Here is a 20101-nt window from a genome sequence, read left to right on the forward strand (position 1 = left end):
CTTCGATGGGATGACATATCAATGGCTTGTGTCAAGTACACATTATTTGACTTTCTCTGACGGTTGTTTTCCAATATTTTCATATTCCATGCATCACTGTTAATGGAAGAAAACCACTGATGGAGGCACCACTGCATATTTTGGGGGTTAGTTCTCTTATTTTCTATTTTTATTGTGATTTGTTATCTTGTTTGTTAGCTAATTTGAGACACAGTGTTACATTTTTGCCATCACAGTTCTTTTAGTGCATTTTGTCAAAGATTTATTACACAATGAAGTAAGTAGAATGGTAGCCATAAAAAGAAATCACAACTCTATTTCACAGAGCATAGTTTACAGATTATTTTCAAGTAATCACTGCTTGTAATAACTTGGTTAAAAATATAGAATACAGGTAGCACATGGCTTTTGACAACTCTTAAGAAGGAGCTTTTAAGAGGCCTCATAATGAATGATCAAAGTGAAAACCACTAGCCAGTGTAACCGATTTGCTGAGATTTGACAAAATGGCTGTTTTAAAAGCAAACCCTTTAGGAGGAAGTAGAGTACCTGCCACAAGGACGGTTAGCGTTCATTTAGTGCTCATTCCACCCCGATGTTATGAAGGAAGTCTTGAAGTCCTAACTTCATTTACAAAATTATTGCAGCAAGCGTATCATGACATGATAGTGCCCCAAATCATGACAGCATTTGTGCACGGGTGAACAGTGTCATAACCAGGTTACTTAACTTTCCCCAACTTGGAGTCTTTCTGAAGTCATAGTAATGTTGAATTAATTGGTTATAACACAGTTTCACCTGTGAAGAAAGGAGTGGGTGTGCTAGAGGTTACTGGGGACAATGGAGGGAGCACAAACCCTTCCATTTCCATTGCCTGCTTCAATAAATGCGCTTGATTACAAACTGGTAAGAAATGACAGCTCGAGCCCCCATGGCTAATTGCATCCTGGAAACAGACGAGATGAAACTACGGTACAGATAAGGAATGACTAAGGTTACCACACAACTTGCTGGCAAGGATTTTGCTACTGCAGCTGGGCTATATAACAACAGGGTTTTTTTTATTTTTTTCCTTCATAATTTGACTTTCCCACCTGCCCCTAAAATACAACTTGGCAACACAGAAAAAGCCGGTTAATTACCTCCACCGCACTGCTACTTCACTGCTGTTACTGCTGGTGGTGGTTTTGCTCCCATGTTTTCAGAAGATCAGTTGCCAGCTGTGAGATGTGCTGCCAGGCAAACTTGATGTGGGTGGATTCCACCGTGCGGGAACAAATAGCAAAACGTAGTACAAACTTCTCTCGCAGGTGGCATGGGACCAGGTGAATCTTCTTGGCCTCATTTATGCTTTTAAGAAGCGCCTTATTTAGTTCATTTGAGCCCTGAAATAATTGTAAATCAACGGATATGGTGATGAATTTCAGAAGCAAGTTTGGAACATGTAAATCCCACCAAGCAGTCAAGCTCAAGCTCCACCAGTAACACACAGCCACTTTCTCATCTCTCAGTGCTTTGCCATGAAAAGATTACAAAAAGATGACGGCGCAAGAGATAATTTTTCAGCCACAAAGAGATTTATGGATTAACTAGGGTTTAGAAGCAGTGTTCACACTGGGGCATTTGTGATAGCTGACTGCTTTTTTGTGACCTAAGGTCGTGAGGCTATGTAGCTTCATGTAAAAGCATTCATTATTGCATCCATTTCATTACGTTTTTCTTAGATCTCATCAGACAAACGTGGGAGGAAGTTTTGCAATGAACTATATATACTAACATTTGTAAAACAAACCTTCCAGTCTTCACTTAACCACGGCTGCTGTGAGACAATCTTTTGACTATGAAGAAGGAAATTTTACCCTTAATTAAGAAATAGTTAAAGTAATGTATCCCTGGCATAAGTAAGTTTCATACTATCAGCAGAAACCCTAAAAAAGTCTTTGTCTCAAGTTCTATAGGAAGTGTCTGCCACAGAATCCTACAGAGTGGTTTTTTTGCGGGGGGATTTTAAAAATATGGTAAACTGATCCTCCCACTGGAAGTAAACAGTCTTCTGCATTCTGGGAAACAAAGATATAAATGTTAAATGTCTTGGAGAAGGTCACAGGGACTCTACATGCATGCAGTATTGAATTTTATCTCCTTCCAGTGTACTTCATTCTCCTTGTGCTCAAATAGTGAATGTGAGGATTTCCCTTAGAGCAGCTGTATGCTCTTATTACCAAATCTTAAAAGAAATAGGACTGCACGGGGGAGTACCGGTTCTTTTACAGGTTCAGCTAATGTTGAATCAATGATTTTCCTAGTTCGTGTCTGTCACCATTTCAGAATAAAACAAAAGATCTCATCAGATTTTCAAAACCAGTAGTAATTTGCTTTAAATATAAACAATGAAAGAAGGGATCCCAAAAATCTTGGGATTTTTGTCTGATTTAGCAAGACAGGATGCAATGCTAGCTGCATATCTTTGACAGTCTTTGTTTCCCAAATTAAAGGAACCCATCTGTCTAACTTTTATGGCAGCAGACCAAGAGATGGCTTCAGCTTTGCTGGACAGGTTGCTGTAACAGCTTAGGATATACCATGTTGTTCTTGGGTGCTATGATTTTATTCTTTGGGGAAGTATCTTAGCTATTTTAGAGCCTTTACTCTTTCTGTTACACTGCTGGTAATACAGAATTGCAAGAGATGCTAGGAGCATCTACGCTTTTACTGCAGTGTTCCCTTACTGGACACTGACTGCAGTGAAAGTCACAAATGGACAGACCCATCTGTTCAGCAGCGGTTTTCTAACTGTAGCAGCATAGGTCTTCTTGAAATTATCCGTATCAGAAAACATGTTCTCTCAAATCTGCGCAGACTTGCCTGCTTAGCCTTTTCCACATCAAAACAAAGCATGAGAGAAACAGTTTCCCATTGGCACAGAGGATAAATGTATTATTCTCATGGTTTTGGACCATATTAGAGTTAGAACTGAACCCAAGTCAAAACTGTGTTCTGACTTAGCACAAGTTGTTAGGGAATTTGGATGAGAACCTGAAATTCATAGCTTAGCCTTAGTCTTCTAGGAGATATTTATGCAACTTGAATGCTCCTAAGAAAAGGACCAACTTTGGTGTTTTGCAAGTCCCCACCCACTAGGGGTCAGTCACTGGTGACAATGATATACTACTTTCTTATCAAAGGCAATCCATCATTAAAATTATGATCCTTTCCTTTAATATGAACTGCACAGCACTATTAGGCCATACAAGCAGTTATATGATGTTAAGTTAATGTCCTTGGCAGGGGTGATGGGAGGGAGGAGAAAGTTTTATATATCTTTCTTCAGTTCTACTCTCCTGGCTGCACCTAGGGGTGGCTGTGACACTCAGGTGCCGAGTCAAATTGAAGTTAGTAGTGACTAATCCTCTCCCAGAGCTTTGAGAAGCCAGCAGCCAGCTCCGAGTCTGTCAGCTTCAATAAGACAGTATTCTCGCCCCCTTGGAGAAATGACTAGCTTGACTTGTATTCAACCACAGACATGACAAGGAGGCCAAAAATTAACCCTTTGGCATAATACATTTGATGAAATAGTTATAATATGAAAGTCGTAGATTGGTCCATCTGCTCAACAGTGTGAAAGGCAAAAAAAATAGAAGTTACAGCTAAGTAAAAAAATAAAAAAGGATTTCTCAAGAACAAAGGAGGGAAAAATATTTCATACTTTTACAGCTGTTCAGCATTACAGTTCAAGTCCCCTGTCCCTGAGTCCTCCTGTAACTACATAAAAGTTTCAAGTATTCTATTTCTAAGATGCTTTTTATTACGAATTAGAAGAATCACAGGAAGATTTTTGGAAGAGTGATTTAAAAAGGAAATAAAGCTGCAAGAATACATACTCTTCATTTACAAGCTTGTTAGTTTTGTTTTCTTTTTTTGGACACAGAAGGCAAGCAATGAAAACACTGCTATTTCAACATTGGTTTTCAGCAGAATCACGCCTTTATTCTAGAACTCGTTCAAAAGCTTCCTAGCTAGATGTCCAATATTTACATCTTATCGTAAAATTGTCTTTCCATGTAGATCTGATTTCTTCTTCTGGAGCATCAGGGACAGGAGACCAGATGTAGATGAATGACTGGTCTGATCAAAAGTGAGAACTCCTGTGTTGCTATACTCTGTTTCACCAGGACTGTTCCTTCAAAGTAAATGCAGAGCACTGACTAACAGCTGTCTCTGGATCTACAAAACTAGTGTTTGCTTGTTCCATGTGAGAGAGCAGACTACAACCAACATTGTGTTATTGAGCAATAAAAGCCACAGAACCTATTCCCCAAATTCTTTGAAAAGTTTTTGTTAGGAAAGAAATTATATGCATGTTTCCACTTATTGAAAAAACTACACATTCTGTAACCTATCTGATCTCCTAGCAACAGAACATTTTTTTCTTTTATTTTAAACAACATAAATTCAAACAAAACCATTTTCCTATTCTAGAGGAATTCACCATTCACTATTGTTAAAAATTCGTTAGCTCCTTCAGCCAACTGCATCAAACTCAGGTAACTGAGGCAACTGAATGACTGGGAAAAAAAATGTGAAAAGTAGTAATATCACACTGGCCAAAAACTCAGAAGGAGACAAGATGTGCTTGTGAGCCTTCAGAAAAGCTAAAAGCTGATTTAGGTATCATGTGAACTAGAAAACACCAGTGCTGTTATTAATATTGCTTGGTGTTCAGCTTCAGCATCACAATCCAGTGCTTTACGAAGGCTTTAGTTGCAAGCTCCTCTCTTAAATGAGTCCTTTACCTAAACCAGGAGATTGATCCCCTTGTAATGTCTGATGAGACAAGTGAACCCTCCGAACTACTGCAGCTCTTATGCCCTGAGTGCAGAGTGAGTTTTCTAGTTTCTGTCGGGCAAGGTCTCTATGTCAATGAATTTGGTGCTTTTAGACATTTTGGGGAATGAAAGACCAAGAGGGGCAAAAGGGTCAAGTTCGGCAAAAAAAAGGAGACCAAGACCAAGGGCAGTTGGGAAGTTGGCCTCCTATGCAACCTCTTCTTACTCATATCTTGCCCCAATTTGCCCAGTCTGACTGAAGGATTTTAAAAATGAAAATGTATTCTTTAAAGAAAAAAAGTTTACTATTCTAATCTTCATCCATAAAAATATATGTATAATTGTATATTCAATTTATACACACATAAAATTAAGTTGACAAGAAACATCTAATACACACACACACACACACATCATATAGAAAAGTTACAAAAATCTATTAAAACATTCATCTTAATCAAAGCCCATCAAACTTAGAATATAACAGTAATTGTGTATGACTGGGTAGACTAAGACCATTTGTTTTCCCTGACTATATATTTCTGTACCCTAATATGCTTGAATTTATCTTAAGCATTTGATTAAGTTTTGACAAAATCATCTTAACCTTCTTTTTTTAATCTGCTTTAGTCTACATGAACTCCCACTAGTTTCCTTAAAAAATAATTAAGTATATTAACTACTAAGACTATATTCCATTGCGGGTTATTATACTGCTATAAAACATGACAGAAGAAATAGGAGGTCTTATCTGCCTTACCTTCAGCCGAAAACAGACTAGTCCCAAGACAACCTCAGCACAGATCTCAAATCTCTCATCCTGAAGGACTAAGTGTTCAAACTGATGTGACAGCCTGACGTGCTGAGAAGAGAAAGATATTATCTATTGATTCATCACAAGAAAAGATGTGCTAAATTGTTTCCATCCCTAATTTTTTTTCTCCGTTCCCTCTTCTGTGATAATATTCACATATCACCATCTGTTTATGTTAACTTACATCCCATTTCTGACTTTCAGAGACCATATTGAGCTGTTACTATATTAGTAGCTCAGTCTATCTTAGGCAGTACTAGTCTGTTTCTTAATGAAATGTTTCAGCATAGTTTTATAACTGTCATGATACCAGATTAATAGTAAATAATTGTAATAATTCTTCTTTAAGTTTTCTACTGCTCTCAGTTTTGGTTGAGAATGGCTAAAGAGTCCAAAACTTATTGTGGGGAAAGGGAGATACACAGCTATATAGAGAGAAAATGATCACAATTCCCATGCAGAATAAGCTGGAAAGATACACTTTTTAGAAGAGTTCACTTAATAGGAGAGTAACTGTGAAGAAGGGCAGAACTTGGTCACTCTTCTGACCTGGGTGCTTAGGTTCAGTTGAGAAGAAAGGTGATGGCAGTATAATCAAGAAAAGGGATAGCAAACCTCAGCCAACCTGTTTAAAACTTACTGGGGGGAAAAAAGTGACACTGGACGCCAAGCCAGAGCAATTATTTTGAAGCGCAGGAAACCAGTGCTCTTACAAAATCAAACAAATAGAAAAAATACCAACTAGCATACTAACAACCAGCTGGGAAGTCTTAACATCAGTCAGTGATGCTTGCATACTCATACCACATTTCACTTTTTCCCAAACAGAAAATTAATTCAAAAGCACTTTGAAAAAAAGAATCCCTATGCTCATCAAGCACCTGCAGTACCTTATCCAGTCCCCCTCTCACCGGCTATCATCAGTTTAGTGGTCACTATGCTAAAAACAAAAAAAGTAACAGCAGCAACCAGCTATTAAAATTACAGTTTGTCTTCATGCAATAGCCAGTCCACATCAAAAAGTATCAGCAACATCTAAAATGATGTTTAAAAGTTCCTTAGCTTTTATATATTTATAACTGCAAATAGTTTTATAAAAACAAACAGCTGAGACCATGTCTTTTTCCTCCTTTTGCACTTTGCCTTTTTGCAAGTTCAAGGACAGATATCAAACAAAAATGAAACATTTCACTTTGGGCCAGAGTTAGATGTGGAATGTTTCATTTCATAGGAACTGTTCCCAAAAGGGCAAGAACAAGGCAAAACAGAAATTACAGAAAAGAAAAAAAAAAAAAGAAAAAAGAAAACACATTTTGCAATCTTAATCATAGCTTTCTGATGTTTATTTCTTAAAATAGAAAAACATTGTTTATTTTGAAGCAAAACATTGATTCAAAACCTTCATATTGGGCATACTGGTACCCTATGCAACCGGCCAATCTTGCTGTTGTTACCACTTCCTCTCTGCTGTTTGTTACATCCATTTATCATCTCCCTCTAAAATTAAACCAAAAGCTCTTTGAGTCAGGAATGAGACCAATAAAATGCTCAGTTATTTCCAAGTCATTTGAATGTTCTGCTAATATAAACAGCATGGGTTTACAGCTATGAAAATTGACCAGAAGTATGTGTATACATACAGATACTTGTATGCATAAGTGCATGGAAAACGTATGTGAAATATGCACACATGTTGTAATGATCTTTTACTGTCGCCTCCTATTCTCATGTTCTATAGCCTTAACCAAACTGATGTCTTTTACACAGCTGCACAAAATTTCACACTGCATATACTAGGTCTTGGAAATCAAAGCCATAAAAAAAATCTCGTTCAATGAGAATTGCACAACCGTTCAGCTGAATGTAATCACCCACTGAATTTAATCAAAATCTACCTGGGTAAGAACTGAATAAAACAAAAATTTAAGGTTTGGCTTACTGTGAGTAGTTTGTACAAGAAAATTTGGAACCTATGCTGTACATGGTATTTATGTTTCTTTATGTCTCTTTATTTATTTATGTCTCACTCTTTGCACTAAAGGTTTTTTCAGGAATGGCAAAGAAATAAAAGCATGGAAAAACAGAGGTTATTCAGTAAAACACAAATCAAAATTCTGGAAGTATTTTGTATTCTTGTCTGGACGCAAGTATTTTTATCCATAGTGAGTCTTAACAAGTAGCAATAATTTGTAAAGCCACTGGGGGGCACCAAGTGCACCAAGATTTTACAGCACTGGAAGGAGAGAAAGTGGAGATTTAACTGGTGTCACCTGTAGAGCTTTGCTTAACACAATTACCCCAGGCCCTGCACCTTTGAACCACAAGCTATTATTCTGAATTGCTTTTACAAAGATTGTTGCAACCAAACGTAATTAAACCCAATAAAGTTAAACATTATTTAGTCTGGAAGTTCAAACTCTGTAAAACCAAAGGGCTTTTAGGTACCACACCTGCCGCTGTGAGTCCAAGAGCTGTACCCAGACTCTGGACGTGAGCATGCCAATAACTCACAGAGGAACACGTGTGGCTTTAGTGCTTCAACTTTTCAAGACAGGCAGGTAAACTGTGAAAATAAAGTCCCGTTTGGAGAACCACAGGCACTGAAATTAAGGATAGGAAAGAAGGAGAGGTAAAAACTGACAAGCTGTTCTCAGTTTTCTGCTGAATGTGTACATACCAAGCCTGACCTATGGGTATTTTAACCCTCCAAATACTTTTGCTTTTGACATTTGTATCATGCTGTGTCACTAGCACCATTAACTTAAAGCTGACATTCAAATATTATTGAACCTTTAAAAATTATTTAACGCTGTTGCGTAATTTGACCAAAAAAAAAGTGGACGCACACAAACCACCTCACATACTGTTTCTAGCAATAGCATTTGGACAATCCCTTTATCAGGTGGGATCCCAAAGTGGAATCACATGGACTGCGTTAGTGGCCTGAAAAGTCTTGGTATGTAGGAACAGAACACCAGTCCTCCTCATCACAGTGAAATTTAGCAGATTGAAGAAGCGAAGCTTGTAAGGAATTTCTGTGTATCACTATCTATCTCAGATAAATAACCGTTGCTCTTCTGCAGTGAGAAGGGAAAAAAGAAGGGGATCTAAATAATTTGGTTATTCAGGATTAAGGGAAATATCTTACATAATCGCTAATGGGAGCAGTAAACTTGTGAGGCATTAAGATGTGGTCCCTATTTTAAAAAATCTGTATTTGTGTATGTGTGAATATAAGTATAAATAAATAAAAGTATAGGTATAAAGGCTCCTGCATTGAGGTGTTTCAACTGAATTTTGATTTTTGGGCAAAGCCTTCAAGAGCTAAAATAGTCTTTGATTGAAGGGTGTTTTTCTGAAGCATCAGAGTACATTAATGTGTATATGCAAATAAGCATATCTGCCTAGCCTTGATCACTTCATACTTTTCCTCCTATAGATTTCACCTCTCTGCCTGCCTTACCCCGCATCCCGCTAGACTCTGAAGGAAAATGCTGTCAAAAGAGTCTTCTCAACAGCCACTGGGACTGTGCCCCTCCCCAGTTGAAACGCCATCTCTGGCATTGCTGTTCTGTACAGTTCATTATCCTGGGCAAAGAAAGAATGGAATTCATTATCCCGGGTGAAGAAAGAAGGATGTGCAGTACACCAATTTCTTCTGGTCCTATGGAGGATTCATCCAAGTCCAAATATTCATGGGCATCACATACAAAACCATTAACTGCTATATTTCTCAAATTACTTCTGAGCTCGTTGAGAGGACTTAAACCGACAAATGAGTAATATATGGTGCAGAAGTTTGCAAATGGGCCATTTTACAAACAGGCCATGTAGGTTTCACATTTATACTGACTCTGAGTGTTTGGAATCAGTCCAGAAGACTATTATTGTTGTTGGTTTTGCGCTCTTTGTACATCTTCTCTGCAGCTTTGGGACTTACCTCCAAAATTTGTATTTTTCTCTCCCCACATCCTTCATAGATGACTGTCTCCCCCTTTACCACTGCTTTAAAACCTGTACTTTGCAATAGGTTAATATTACATGTTGTATGGGAAAGGAGTGCATAGCTGGAAGGTTTGGAAAACAAAAGAAGTTATTGTATCTAAATCCAAGTCACACATTCTCATCTCACAGGAATATTTTAGTTCCTGAATGCCTTCCTCAGTACAAGCAAATGCCAGGTTGCAGTGGCTATCTAGTCGTTTTGATGCAGACCTTAAGGCTGCAAACATAACAAACATCTTTTTAAAACATACTACTAAAAGAGAAAAAAAAAAAAGAAAAAAGAAAAAAGAAAAAAGAAAAGAAAGAAAGAGGCAAATGGTTTTTTGTGTCAGTTTACATACAGAAAAAAAAAGTTTGTGAAGAGACAGTTGCAGATATCTTTGGTCTTCCATATAGAAGCTTGCTAATCACACAGCAAATGGGGTGGCTTCTTAAGGATGTGCAATGTTTTTTCCCTCTATATTATATCAGAAGCTCATCAGTGCTGAAAATATCAAATCACTTTGTTAAGTAACACCTGGCTGTACAAAAGAAGTCTAACTAGAAGTCTAAAAACACCGGACAAATCTTCCTACAGTTTTCTATGACTTAGGAGCTGAAGTGTCTTTTTTTTTTTTTTTTTCTCCAGGTGATCACAGCATCTATATTGGGATTTGTATAAAGTCAGAAAGCAATTGAAACCCTGGGTCCCAAATCTCTCTGCACAGCCCAGCCCTGCACCTGAACAGACATGCCTTAGCTGCTGTAGCATAGCATGAATAGGAATGACATGCCCCATGCACAGATATGTATGAAAACTACATGTTGTACGACTGCATGCTACATCCCAAAGGTAGGCGTCCCCTTCTGCAGGTTCCCGCCCAAGGAGCTGTTTCAAACCTCTGCCCTCTTGCCTGACTCTGTGTGTCTGGCCCTTTCCCTGGGGCTACTCCTTAATTACTCAACAGAGAGCCAGCACTTCTTGCTTCCCCAGCTCCAGCCACTCTGGCTCTCCACTTGAAGGCTGCAATACCTGCTTCTGCAGGTCTCTTCTCATTCTACCTATGTCCGCTCTATGACCCGCTGTAATAAATGCAGCTTCAGAAATAATTCTGGCAACTTCAGGGCTTCGCTTAAAACACAGCCAGAAGTCCCAAGTACACAAGACACAGTACCAGCTATTCACTTCAAGGACTGCCTTTGCCAGCAATGGGAATATAGAAGCTGGTTTTTGCAAGATGCTATGACATGTAAAAGAAAGTAACTTTTCAAGGCCAAGCACTGGGATAAGCAATGTTAAAGTGAAGTTAACAAGTAAAGTTAAGTTCCAAATTACTTTTTGTTCAGAAACTTGCCTAGAGGTTTGAAAATACAAACCAGTGTCAGGCTGGTTTACATACTTCATTACTACACTACCAAAAGAAGAGTCATCACAATAAATCTGGAACCAAGCATAATTCCTGAGAAGAAAGGAAAATGGGGAAGATACAAAAAACATTTTAAAATGTTATTTTGCAACTATTGATATAACTTTACCAACATGTCTGCAAACTTGCAAGAGATACCTTAAATACTGCTAGAGGAGGGAGCAAATTAAATGCAATTATTTCTTGAAATATAAGTTCAACAGAGAACTTCTGGAGAGAGAATTGACTTTCTTTTAAAGCTGCTTTGGAACCCACTGAATTTAATCATCACTCTTCTGGGTGAGGAGTTGGGGGGGGGGGCAGTGTGAGCAGAAACTAACGTAATGGTTCCAGTTTGACAGATGTATACAGTGACCCAAATTCTGCACTTAATTACCCCTCTTACCCTTTCAAAGCTGCAAACATAAGCTCATAACTTATTTTTCTCTGTACACCAGGGAACACTTTAGTCCTTACTGAAATATTAAACATACACACTCAATTCAACAAGCCCTTGGAAATGTAGCTGACTGAATTACTTTTGCAAATAAGGGAACATATTAGAGTTTTACTTTGGAGTCAGTATCTTTAAGAAAAGATTGATTTGCTTAGCCCTCCTGAACTCTGTTATCACAGAAAGTATAAAAAAAAACGGTATTCAGCTATGATTATAGCAAGACAAGCGTTTTTTTGGCTGGACACTCAGGGAAACATCTGGGAAACAGGGACAGAGGGATCTTGTGAAATGTAAATACTGACCTGTGGAAATCAGCCTGATAAAAGATCAGGTAATTAATATGGGGTTTCCAACCCTCTATTTTCCCAGTGAGAGATTTAGCCCTACTTAAAAACTTGGCATCATATTAAAATACTTGCAGTCTCCAGAAATATAACCCGAGAGAGAAACCCACAAGAAACTGTAACGGGAGCCCAGTAAAATGATAACAAACCTCGTACCAATTTTTCATCAGAAGGGTATGTATCAGATTGCCACAAGGATGGCAGAACATCAGGATTGCCACTGTTGTCAAAATTTATTTCTGAAAGCCTCATTAAGGATAAAAATCCAATTCAGATACCTGTATAGTCAGATGAAAATTATAGTGTGATAAAAATGAGAAACAAAGAGGGTATGCTCCATCCCAGAACCTTTTCAGATTGAAAGAGATGTATTCATGCAACGATTTTACAGCAGTGGAAAAAGCCTTTCATAAGAATTAATCTGTTTAGTACCACAACAGAAAGGAACGTGTGTCTGCAAAGAGTTTGGTACACTAGACCAGACTCTTAGCTAATGGATATTTTTGTAAATATTTAGAGCCAAGTCATGGATCTCCCCTCATGAGAACTTTCCCTAAACTTCATAAAGATGAAAGGTATGCATGAATTTGGCTTTACTGCTACAGAGGAAGTATAGATGTAATTTAGACTGGCATCAGGTGTGTTTTTTAGTTATAAAACCCCCATCTTTTTACATCAAGAGTAAACTTAATACTTACTCATAACAATGTTAACAAACTGTAAATTGTACGCATCCTTTTTTTTTTTAAAAAAAGTGGACTTTAAACGGGAAACAAAGAAACAGCAGAGGTAGACATGCCCAGTAAGTTACTGTATCATAAATGCAGATCATAACCTAAACATGCTATCAATGCATGCACATTAATAAAATAAAGAAGTCATGAATAAACATGTTTTTTCCCCAATAAAACCATTAATGTGCTCAGGCTTAATTTCAGAGGGAACTACGATGCCACATTGTAGACATTCCAAATTCCTAGACTTGTCTTCTCTAAAGATTAACACAAAACAGATGACAGTTTCGATCCTGCTGTGATATGAAACTGTGATACTACATGGGGCAAACCAGCAGTACCCCTACTGAGCCCAGCTGTCCAAAACCTGTTGTCTGTGCTTTCTGTTGTGTACAGAAGTCATGGAGAGGAGATAGGTAGCAAGCTTATTTTCCCTTGCCATCCCACCACAGGTTACCCAAGAAAGCAAATTCCAGTCACCTTGCGGATGTGCTCCTGCAGTCCCGTGACCCCGTACATCCTCAGCACGAACCAGAGCTTCAGGGAGCGGAACCTCCTCCCCAGGGGGATTTGCCAGTGCTGCAAGCCAGGGAGAAGGGAGGGCACCCATGTTAGAAGTCACTGTTGCAGTGATACTGCAGAAACTGTACATTCTGCAATGCTTTTGAAGCATACCGCATTGCCACATCCTCCAGGCAGTTGCCAGAGGTGGATCAAATGATAATAAAAATGTCTCTTTCTGGTTAATGCCCTAATGTGACTGTTTAAGACTGAAAATTTTCAAATGAAAATTGGAAAAGGAGACTAGTATCAGAATGGAAGGGTCACACGGCAAATGAAATTTTCTTTGTTCATCCTGAATTCTCATTGAACGCTTTGGAAAAATAAATACCTTAGAAGCTTGTGTACGCTGACTTGCTTACAGTTGTGGGGATAGCAGCTACAATGACAGGCCCGTTTTCCATTTCAAAACAACAGTGTTTCTATCGGTTAAAGGTTAAAACACAAATGCATTTAAAAAAATATATTATTCACTATGTTAAGGAAAAAAATCTTTAGGACATTTCATTCTACTGCCTAAACCTTGAGATATTACACATGCAAGATGATTTCTGCTTTTAAACAATTTTTTTCAAAAAAATAGAGTCTAAACTTTCAGCTGGAGGAATGTTAAAAATTTAGCCAGCTGCATCCTTCCTGGAAAAAGACATAAGGTTTTGAGGTTTACGGTAGTAATAGAAAATAAAAGTCCTGGAAATATTGGTGCATACAAGTAAAAGTATTAGTTATTACACTGATGCTGTACTTACCCGATAATCTGTTACGAGACCTGGAAGTTAAAGAAAAAATGTTCACGTTGCTTCGTCACAACAGCCAAAACATACAATCATTTTAATGCTATTGAAAAAGCTGTGTTTTAGCTATCCTTTATGTTTGCTACAAACTTCAGCATCATCAGTGTCAACAGGACCACTAAATACCTAGTAGGATACTTGGCAGCACGCTGAATGAAGGTGCTTGTAGTAAGCTTCATTCCTTAGCTAGTCAGAATATACCACTAACAAACAGCTTTCAGGAAAAGAAACACAATTTTCCATTCTGTTATGCTTCAGATCCTGTGAAGATGATGGACTAAATACTGTGTTTATTTTCCTCTTGTAAGGAAAACAAGTAGTAGATAAAATGGCTATTATTAATTTTGTTTGAAACAGTTTGCAGAATCGCTAAACTAACTTCATCATTCATTCTCTGCTTCTACTTACCTTTTATACTCATTCCTATATTTGTTGCTAATTGTTCAGCATGTCCAATAAGTGACTTGATTCAGAATTGACCTCTTCCTGTTTGGAGAATAGCATTCTCCCTTTTTTTTAATGGCTTTTCATTCGATGTAGTGAATGCCCCTTACAAACACAGATTGACCAAGCCACAAAGCAGTCCAGAGCGGCAAGTAGAGGGCATTATTAGTTACCTTTTACATGAGCACACTGAGTCAAGATGCATCTACCTTTTCTTTGAATCGGGTAATTACATTGATTTCACAGTGAAGGAAACTAACATAAAGCTGGATTAGTTGCAGTAAGCCAGTGCCAGAAATTAAACTGACCTAAAATCTAAAGCACTTCTTTTGGAAAATGTGGAAGCATCTGCTTAGCTTTCTTATTCTGCTTTCTTATTCTGCAGTGGAGCATACGCTTCATAGGAAAGTATGTAATTAAATTCTAAGGTAAAGTGCTGTCTAAGTGTTCCTGGAATTATGAACCACATGGTACTATACAGAACTGCAGCTTCTGAATTTGACCAGTTGACGTCATTTATGTAATTCTCAGCCTTTGTATTTTCTGGGGGTAAAAAGACTGTATTTCCTGTGGTACAAGCTCTTTTGCCAGTGTTCTCTCATCTGTGCAGCCAAAACACAAGAAAACACATGGTCCTTCCTCCCTGCAACATACAGCCATTTGGTTCTTTAACCTGTTACTAGGTTATTTTCCAGATGTAAAAAAAAAAACAACCCACGCAACAAACAATAATCATTAACCTGTTCCTGGACTTCAGGAAACAAACATGGTTGTCTCAGCTCAGTAATGAGGTAATTTAATAACATTCACTTTCTTCTGCATTGTAGCAGCCATTTTTGTTTGATAGCTGCAAGACTGGTAGCAAAGAGAGTAAAGCAACTGGTGACAGATAAATAATCCTACGCTCCTGTAAGGAGCTATGTCTAATGATCCACAACAACGCCTTTCACAAGCTGTGAAGCAGAATGCAATCAATGATCAGTCCTTGATTACGAGCCTTAGTCTTACATCTGTATTTAACCAGGAGGAATTGCATTGTGGGAGCATATGTGGCATTCACAATAGAGTATAAAGCTGCATTCTTCTAACACTGCCATTAGGGTTTGACCTATATCCTGGGTTGCCAGGCAAGCTGGTATAATCTTCCTGGTGTGATGATGCAAATCACGTAAAATTATAATTAATGACAAAATAAAGATTTGCCCCTTGGGGGCACACATAATTGCCATATGGTTATTAAGAGTAATTGCTCACAGATAGATATATTTTTCCGCTCATTTAAATTCTTGAGTGAGAGATGAACGAATTCAAAAATGCTACTTCCTTTGCCTTGTAAACCATGATGGGAATTCTCAGACCTGAGACATACTCAGAAAATAAGACCCTCATTTCCAGGACTGCTGACATCCTTTAAATCACACAGGAATCATTAGGGGCTGTAACAGCGTAGCACCTTTGCAAATTTGACTATTTTTGTTGAAGGCATAAGCATGGATTGGATTTAACAGTTTAACTAGAAGCATTTGCATTTGAAAAGTTTTGTCCAACTCTTTGGAAAATTGGTATCAAATGGGAATAGAGCATATAAAAATTTAGCATCACTAGACCTCTAGTAATCAGCTGATCTATTTGGAATCATTATGTCCACATCACATAACATACTATCACAGCTTCTGAAGGCAAGACGAAAGCTGAACAACTTCTTATCCAATTGGGGAGATAAAGTTTTCTGGTCAACTAGGCAGCCTCACTGAGAGCACCTAGTTTTAGGAAAGGTCTGATTTTCTTATGGTATTATTTAACCTGGCGAAAACCTAAGGTTCTTGTATCAGCACTGTCAGTTATCACAAGGACATAATTTCACTTTAGTTAAGGTTGTATTATTTCTCCTCAAGATAAGCATTTTTCATGTATGTCAATGTCGTGGTTAAGTAAAAGCTAGTGGTGTAAGTATATTTGCCATAACTTGTATTTTTCAGTAAAAAAGGAAAAAAACCCAGTATATATTTTTTCTTAAAAATTCTAGCCTTTGAAGAGTGAACCTCAGCTCCAGAGTTACTGCATTTTCCTGTTTACTGCACTGTTCTATATTTGCATTGCTTGGAAATGTAGAAAAGGAATAAATGCAAAATTTCTGCCAGTCGGGATTAAGGCCCCGGAATCTGTTTTTCCTAGGGCTTTTTAGTGAATGGTGGCATTCTGGATGGTATTAATTTAAATGTCGTAACAGAGAGAAGAGCGAAGTACTCAGGATACGCTTCTGAACACAGATCAGCACCAGCAATTCCAAGAAAAATATGAGAGACAGTTAATAGTAAGAACAACCACATGTGATTCCCCCTCAAGAAAGTTATGAGGGAACTTGGGCCACATGTTGACACTGCACTGCTGTGACCTTCTTCACAATTAATCGCTTATTAACTGAATACGTAAAAACAGGCTTCAGGATGGCAAATGACCCTCTGCAGTTGCTAGGTATGTGAAAGAAGCAGCACTAATCCATTAAGGAGCTTTGTACAGGGCCTATGATCTGTAAGTTTTTTGTGAGCGTTCTGTGAAGAGCTTTCATGAGCATTTTGTACAAGACCGATAGATAGCCTGCACTTGCCTCCTTCTCTGCAATCAATGTAAGAACGTGGGAGCAACAGGGTAACGTCCCAGATAGCTATCATTCAAAACGGAGCACAGATATCAAACACAGCTCACCTTTTCTTTGTGGTTTCAGGGAGTGTTTGCTCCTGACACGGGTATTTGAAAATCTGAATCAGAGCTTGCATGCGTAGCTAAGAAAAAAGGTCACAGACTTCAGAAACCCCCAAAACAAATCAGATCTTGAAACCCTTCTGGAGAAAGATATGCTGGGGAAGGCAGGTTAAGGGACTTGATACACAGCACCCAATATGTTTATCTGACTACCAAAAGATCATTAAGAATTTTCTCAACACTCCTACAAAGAGTCAGTGGTAACTCTGGAGCTGGGGAAATCCCAATACAAAAGTATTAATATAATGCTTTATAAAATGGCTTTCCATCAATTGCTTTTTACATTAACTAAAATCTCACTATATATGTGTTTGAACTTTAACAAGCTTATCTCCCTGAGGCACTTTGAAAATGGAAATAGGCTCCTAAACAACTTAGGTAGTTTTAAGAATTTCAGTTTTCATCTTAAATCCTTTTTCCCATTAAATATCAGTATGCAAATAAAATAACAATAATCTAATTTAATTATAAAATTACCAGACTCCTGATGGTGATGCTGCAGGTAAAGAGGTTCCAATTTAAAGGCACCTGTTAAATCTGATCTTTTTTTCACCCTGTATAAAAAAAAAAAAAGAAATAAAATCGGGAAACTTAAGAATTAACATTTAAGGGATTAAATTTCCACAAGAAATGAAGGCAAACTGAATGTGTTTAAACTGGCGTATTTCCTGAGCACAGTCTGTGCCATTTTCAGTGCTTTTTCACAGCCATATCAGTACTGTACTTACACGTAGTTAAGTGTAAGGCTCAGCAGGAAGCAGGAACGGGCAGCATGACTGCACGACTGCATATTTAAAAACAGACAAGAAACAGACACAGAGGATCTTTTTATGGTGATAGACACTCACACCAGAATGTGAGACTAGCTAAAGCAATGTTAATGTTTGCAGTCAACAGAAGTTGCCTCGAAATTACTGCAGTACAAAGCTGTGTGGGAAGAGCTGTGGCTTCCTAGATGCCGTGCACAGCCATGCTGAGGCTTTGTGGATGGTGGCCACTGCCTCTTCACGCTGCGGTGGTGGCAGCAGCAGCCACCGGTAGGGATGAGCCACCCGGTCCAGACTCAGCCTTCCCTCTTCTACCACCCTGCCCTTAGCTGGATCCGATATACAATTACTGACAGACATACTACAGCACAACGTAAAACTGGGGAGCGTACCTTACTATTGCCAGCTAGTGGGTGGTGGAACTGGACTGAGGTTCAAAAGCCAATGTGTCCCTTCTAGAGAGAATAAACTACATTTTGCCAGTGGGTAATAACAAGATGTTGTTGGTTTATGCTTCTCTCTATGTGTGAGATTGACTCACCTCTACAAGTGATGGGGTTTATAGAGGCAGAAAAAGAAGAAACCAGAAATCAAAAAGAGAGAGACTGCTACATAATTATATTAGGCCTATAAATATTTCACAAAGTAAGCAATAATTACGTCAACATGGGGACACTCTAAATGACAAAAGTCTAAACCTTTTATGATTTTCTGCGCATCCCTTTTTTTAATTTTTTTTAATGTTTTAATGCAAAATTCTAAATCAAAATCAAATTTCCAATATTTTAGCGTGTATGTATAAATGCACAGGCCCGTACATACTCCCAGTCTCATCCACATCTAGGCTATGCTCATGAAACATCTTATTCAAACAAACAAAAAGCCCTTCTCTCATTTTAATGGTCAGGATAATACCAAGGTTAACAAAGTACTTGCCTTCAGGTATGGAAAGAACATAGCTGAAGATAAGTAAGCTTATGTACATGAAAAATAGTAAAAGACATTCAGAATACTCTCAATAAAAACAATTAATAATCCGTTTGTGTGTTGAAAATATCCTGTGGACAGAAGGAAGAAACTATTAACTGAAAGCAGGTTTAATGAGGGTAGATATTGTGAACAAATCCTAAGTTGTTCTACTGTAGTTTATTTGATACATTTGATTACTTTGATATATTCGTGTTTCAGTAGCTCGTTCCATATGCAAGTAACCCAAGTTACAAGTAGTATTATCAGTTGTCTTGTGAGAGCTTCATTCCTTCTCCTGTAATACGCTGTGCTAAACAATGGAACACGTAAGTATTCTGCAGGAAACATCTGGTCGCTTAGAAGCTATAAAAACACTGTCATCTTGCACTTCCTCAGTGATGTTACTGCTTTTTTAAAAGATGGTGTCTGTTCCATCTGAGGACTTCACAGGTCTTAATCTGGCAACCATGAAAAACTATCTAAAAGGATTACCAAAATAAATCCAAAGCCTGGACATCAATGTATATGAACCAGTTGAGTTGTACCTCTACACACCATGTCTAGATTTCACCCTATGTATTTAAACTTTTTTGCAGTGAGTGCTTGTGTGGTCTGGTAATGGACAGAAGTGGTGTTCTTAACTTTCTTTGCAAATACCCTGGTTGACTGAAGGATCACAAATATATATTTCAAAAATACCACTGATAAACTAGAATTTAGTTTACTAAACTACCAGGCAAAACTCACTGGCAGTTTCAAGGCAAAGTCTCTAAAGGGCCCTAGCATCTCCCTCTTGAGTAGATGCATTAAATTCCTTTTTATAGGAAATTGACTGTTCTTTGCTGTACCTCAAGAAGTCTGAGAATATTTTACAAAAGGTTTATAATGAAATTGCCTCCAAATCCCAAATGACATCAGTGCTACACATTGCACCGAGTAGTTAAATAATGACATTACAGATCTAATGGCTAGATTATCTTAATCAACTTGCAGGGAAAATAAATGGCAGTGTTTACTGGGGAAAGTGCTGAGGAATGTGGGTGATTTAGAAGCCTGTCTGTCAATGGAACTCAGCTTAATTTGATTCTGAAATAGTGTTCACTCTTTATTGAACCCTTTCCATATTATTACAATATCATGGTTAATACTTCCCATGGATCCTAAGAGGACTATGTATCCTTCACAGTTACTTTTTCTGGCCAGGTTCCTTCATCCTTTGTAATTCCATTTCACCTTTT

General features: G+C 38.0%; 1 protein-coding gene across 5 annotated transcripts in view; it reads right to left on the minus strand.

Moving 5' to 3' along the window:
• Positions 1-838: 838 nt before the first annotated feature.
• Positions 839-20101, minus strand: part of DDC (dopa decarboxylase (aromatic L-amino acid decarboxylase)) — a 59214-nt gene continuing 39951 nt past the window's right edge. For all 5 annotated transcript variants that reach the window (XM_009883783.1, XM_009883787.1, XM_009883785.1 and 2 more), the window contains 5 exons: positions 17605-17681; positions 13876-13895; positions 13046-13144; positions 5587-5688; positions 839-1385 (listed from right to left, as the gene is read on the minus strand). In XM_009883783.1, coding sequence (XP_009882085.1) covers positions 1170-1385; positions 5587-5688; positions 13046-13144; positions 13876-13895; positions 17605-17681 — 514 coding nt within the window. In that variant the 3' untranslated portion in view covers positions 839-1169. The remainder of the gene's footprint in view (positions 1386-5586; positions 5689-13045; positions 13145-13875; positions 13896-17604; positions 17682-20101) is intronic.

The sequence above is a fragment of the Charadrius vociferus genome, unplaced genomic scaffold (assembly GCF_000708025.1).
Source record: "Charadrius vociferus isolate BGI_N301 unplaced genomic scaffold, ASM70802v2 scaffold103, whole genome shotgun sequence".
In the NCBI taxonomy this organism is placed as follows: domain Eukaryota; kingdom Metazoa; phylum Chordata; class Aves; order Charadriiformes; family Charadriidae; genus Charadrius; species Charadrius vociferus.